At 42.0% G+C, this 5000-nt stretch overlaps 1 protein-coding gene across 9 annotated transcripts in view; it reads right to left on the bottom strand.

Annotated features, from left to right (window-relative positions):
- The window catches only part of LOC122257338 (phospholipid-transporting ATPase IF-like), a 26236-nt gene that overhangs the window by 3280 nt on the left and 17956 nt on the right, over nt 1-5000 (bottom strand). For all 9 annotated transcript variants that reach the window (XM_086545478.1, XM_086545481.1, XM_086545475.1 and 6 more), the window contains exons 20-24: nt 3225-3381; nt 2248-2350; nt 1144-1349; nt 443-629; nt 48-193 (exon numbers count right to left, since the gene is read on the bottom strand). In XM_086545478.1, the coding sequence (XP_086401604.1) occupies nt 48-193; nt 443-629; nt 1144-1349; nt 2248-2350; nt 3225-3381 (799 nt within the window). The remainder of the gene's footprint in view (nt 1-47; nt 194-442; nt 630-1143; nt 1350-2247; nt 2351-3224; nt 3382-5000) is intronic.

Genomic DNA, 5000 nt, shown 5'->3' with positions numbered 1-5000 from the left:
AACATCAGCTGCATCATTTAAAGTGAGAGCTCCTCCTCATAACAAACCTTGAGATTAGTGACCACGACGCATATGCTAATGAGTGTTGTGCCGAAGAGAAAGAGGTCGGGCGTCTGGCCATGGGGAAGGCCGGGCGTATCATCTACGTACACGAAATACAACCCGAAGTACATAACAAGCGTATGCCACAGGGCTGCAGGAAAGCAAAGAGGGATGTCACTTTCTGATGTCTTGGAAAATGTAAAGTAAAAATGTCACTGAAAGTTATAGATTAAATAGCAGGCGTATACAAGTATCAGGTAATTCAGACAGCGAAAATATGTTCAAAAAAAGTAATACAAAAGAAAAAAAAAAGAAAGAAAAATAAACATATCCATGAACAGAACGTACTTAAATCCACACACTTTACAACACACTCGAACTCATAAAAGCACATACTTACCGAACAGATTCCACTTGAAGAACCTAAGCCACGTCATAGCTGCGTTGTTGGCGATCCGACGGTACAGGCGAGGGCGACTCATGAGCAGCTCCGCCGGAAGATTTTGATCAAACAGACCGAACACGAACACGGGCAGGGAAGTGAACGTGATGTTAAACATGGTCAGGGCGAGCGAGTCATATACTGGCTGGAAATACGTAAAAGTATTATTACATGTTGGGAGATCATTTTGTAGGTGCAACAGTAATATTGAAATGATATATATATATATATATATATATATATATATATATATATATATATATATATATATATATATATATATATATATATATTATATATATATATATATAATATATATATATATATATATATATATATATATATATAATATATATATATATATATATATATATATATATATATATATATATAATATATATATATATATATATATATATATATATATATATATATATATATAATTGTAATAAATAAATAATAAATATATATATATATATATAATATATATATATAAATATATATATATATATATATATATAATAATATATATATACATAATACATACATATGTATATATATATATATATATATATATATATATATATATATATATATATATATATATATATATATATACATATACACATATCACATATCGCTTTCTTTCTAAAAATTACCTGCGTTGAAAAAGCAGACATTACGGCAAAATAAAGCTGCGGGGTGATAAAAGCGACATTCTTGTAGAAGGAATACTGGACAAGAGTGGAGACGCGAGTATAGTACCAATGGCCATGCACCAGCAGCACCTTCTTCAGGAACTTAAACCTCGCGAAGGCAAAATCAGCGCATCTCACAGCCTGCCGCCCTTCCTTCCCCATCACACCTGAGGGAAACGAAACGCCATGCGCAAAACAAAGATTAAACCATGAACGCATGATTGGATCATTTATCAAACGCATACCAACATATGCATCAGGATTGCCTAGTCACAGTATGAATCATAAAGACTTTTTGTCAACTTGTAATGCATATGTCAACATACTTATTAGGCTTAGTATAGAAACTAATTACACGGAATAATTTCCTGGAATTACAATCCAGCAAGGCCTATGTCATATGTTATTTAATCATCTAAATATTCAGAAGAAAGATGATAATTACTTACTAATTACTCTTATGGGCGTTAGTCAGTGAGTACGAGATCCAGTATAAAATTTCCTTCAATCACCACCATAGGTACGACACACAGCTTAAAATTTCCTTCAATCACCACCATAGGTACGACATACAGTTTAAAATTTCCTTCAATCACGACCATAGATACGACATACAATGCAACATTTCCTCCAATCACGACCATAGATACGACATACAATGCAACATTTCCTCCAATCACGACCATAGATACGACATACAATGCAACATTTCCTCCAATCACGACCATAGATACGACATACAATGCAACATTTCCTCCAATCACGACCATAGATACGACATACAATGCAACATATCCTCCAATCACGACCATAGATACGACATACAATGCAACATTTCCTCCAATCACGACCATAGATACGACATACAATGCAACATTTCCTCCAATCACGACCATAGATACGACATACAATGCAACATTTCCTCCAATCACGACCATAGATACGACATACAATGCAACATTTCCTCCAATCACAACCATAGGTACGACATACAGTTTAAAATTTCCTCCAATCACGACCATAGATACGACATGCAATGCAACATTTCCGCCAATCACGACCTACCTAGGCCTACATGCGCCTCTTGGATCATGGAGACATCGTTGGCTCCGTCTCCGATAGCGGCGCAGATGGGACTCTCAGCCGAGGACTTCACTAGCTTCACCGTCTGCTCGGAACGAAGAGGTTATTTAAACGTGATGTTGAATAACTTGAAGTAGGTGGAGATAAATTAAACTGGTAATTTAGTATCCCTAATTAATGGAGTAATGATACATCCGTGAACGATTATTGTTTTGATGAGAGATAATGAATATGTGTAATTTATAGTGAATATCTTTAGTACAGTTGACTTTTTATCAGTAATGGTTCGAATCACTCGAACGTTAAATGGTACTTTTATTATGTAAAGCACAAGTTTACAAAATTAATGTACCACCAACTTCAACTCCTACATTCTATTCTGATAAGTTTAAAATGCAAAACGCAAACTCATAAATAAAAACTACTAACTCTACCCCACTCAGTACACCACTTATATTAGCCGGTCAAAATACAGGTTTTATACCAATTAGGCCAAGTTTCTGAACCCTCTGATAAAATACTGAATGATACAGCAAAATACCAATCAAACTAGATTTCACTCAGTAATATACATCAAAATATAAGAATGACCAAATACATATAATCTCCAACACAGAACAAGAGACAAACAAACAGAAATCCCAACTTTTTCTTCTTTAGGCTTCACTGCCACTAATTACATATGTTAATGCGAATTATCAATACTTCCATCGTTCACCTACATTATGATTAACTTGGCAAGATTTAGTCATGACCGCATACCCTTCCTGTCGTCAACCCTCCCCATTTATCCGAATTTGGGACCGGCACATGAGCAGTACACCACCAAGAAACCCCCCCCCCCCCCAAAAAAAAAAAAAAAAAAAAAAAAAAAAAAAAAAAAAAAAAAAAAAACACCCTTCTTACACCCCTTCCCCCAACCTCCCACGCAAGGAAACCAAACAGCGACCAAACAGCACCTCTGCCTTCTGCCGGGGCGACATCCTACAGCAGACGACGGCGGTGCACCTCCTGCAGACGTCGTACAGGCGGTGGCGGTGGTGGTCGAGTAGGACTTGGAGTGAAGAGCCATCGACCACCAGCCCGTAGTGGCCGTCCGACTTCTGGCTCTCGGCGCTGGGGTTTAGGGTGGATGGTTAGGTGGATTGGTGGATGGTTAGGTGGGAGGTGGATGGTTAGGTGGGAGGTGGTTTGGTGGAGGGTTAGGTGGGAGGTGGATTGGTGGATGGTTAGGTGGGAGGTGGATTGGTGGATGGTTAGGTGGGAGGTGGATGGTTAGGTGGGAAGTGGATGGCTAGGTGGGAGGTGGTTAGGTGGGAGGTGGATTTGTGGAGGGTTAGGTGGGAGGTAGTTTGGTGGAGGGTTAGGTGGGATGTGGATTAGTGGATGGTTAGATGGGAGGTGGGTTGGTGGATGGTTAGGTGGGAGGTGGTTTGGTGGATGGTTAGGTAGGAGGTAGATTAGTGGATGGTTAGGTGGGAGGTGGATTAGTGGATGGTTAGATGGGAGGTGGTTTGGTGGATGGTTAGGTGGGAGGTGGGTTGGTGGATGGTTAGGTGGGAGGTGGATTGGTGGATGGTTAGGTGGGAGGTGGATTTGTGGATGGTTAGGTGGGAGGTGGTTTGGTGGATGGTTAGGTGGGAGGTGGTTTGGTGGATGGTTAGGTAGGAGGTAGATTAGTGGATGGTTTGGTGGATGGTTAGGTGGGAGGTGGATTGGTGGATGGTTAGGTGGGAGGTGGTTTGGTGGATGGTTAGGTGGGAGGTGGATTGGTGGATGGTTAGGTGGGAGGTGGTTTGGTGGATGGTTAGGTGGGAGGTGGTTTGGTGGATGGTTAGGTGGGAGGTGGATTGGTGGATGGTTAGGTGGGAGGTGGATTTGTGGATGGTTAGGTGGGAGGTGGTTTGGTGGATGGTTAGGTGGGAGGTGGATTTGTGGAGGGATAGGTGGGAGGTGGATTTGTGGATGGTTAGGTGGGAGGTGGATTGGTGGATGGTTAGGTGGGAGGTGGATTAGTGGATGGTTAGGTGGGAGGTGGTTTGGTGGATGGTTAGGTGGGAGGTGGTTTGGTGGATGGTTAGGTGGGAGGTGGATTGGTGGATGGTTAGGTGGGAGGTGGATTTGTGGATGGTTAGGTGGGAGGTGTTTGGTGGATGGTGGTGGAGGGTGGTGGAGGTTGGGAGTGGATTTGTGGATGGTTAGGTGGGAGGTGGATTTGTGGATGGTTAGGTGGGAGGTGGATTGTGAGGTAGGTGGGAGTGGATTGTGGATGGTAGGTGGAGGTTGTGTGTTTGGTTAGGTGGGAGGTGGTTTGGTGGATGGTTAGGTGGGAGGTGGATTGGTGGATGGTTAGGTGGGAGGTGGATTGGTGGATGGTTAGGTGGGAGGTGGTTTGGTGGATGGTTAGGTGGGAGGTGGATGGTTAGGTGGAAGGTGGATTTGTGGATGGTTAGGTGGGAGGTGTTTGGTGGATGGTTAGGTGGTTTTTTGGATGGTTAGGTGGGAGGTGGGTTGGTGGATGGTTAGGTGGGAGGTGGTTTGGTGGATGGTTAGGTGGGAGGTGGATTAGTGGATGGTTAGGTGGGAGGTGGATTTGTGGATGGTTAGGTGGGAGGTGTTTGGTGGATGGTTAGGTGGAAGGTGGATTTGTGGATGGGTGGTTGGTGGATGGTTGTGGATTTGGTGGATGGTTAGGTGGGAGGTGGTTTGGTGGATGGTTAGGTGGGAGGTGGTTT

This window comes from Penaeus japonicus, unplaced genomic scaffold (genome assembly GCF_977035675.1).
Source record: "Penaeus japonicus unplaced genomic scaffold, GWHDUDI00000001_assembly GWHDUDI00000016, whole genome shotgun sequence".
Classification (NCBI taxonomy): Eukaryota; Metazoa; Arthropoda; class Malacostraca; order Decapoda; family Penaeidae; genus Penaeus; species Penaeus japonicus.
This window is presented reverse-complemented; position numbering and strand designations above follow the sequence as displayed.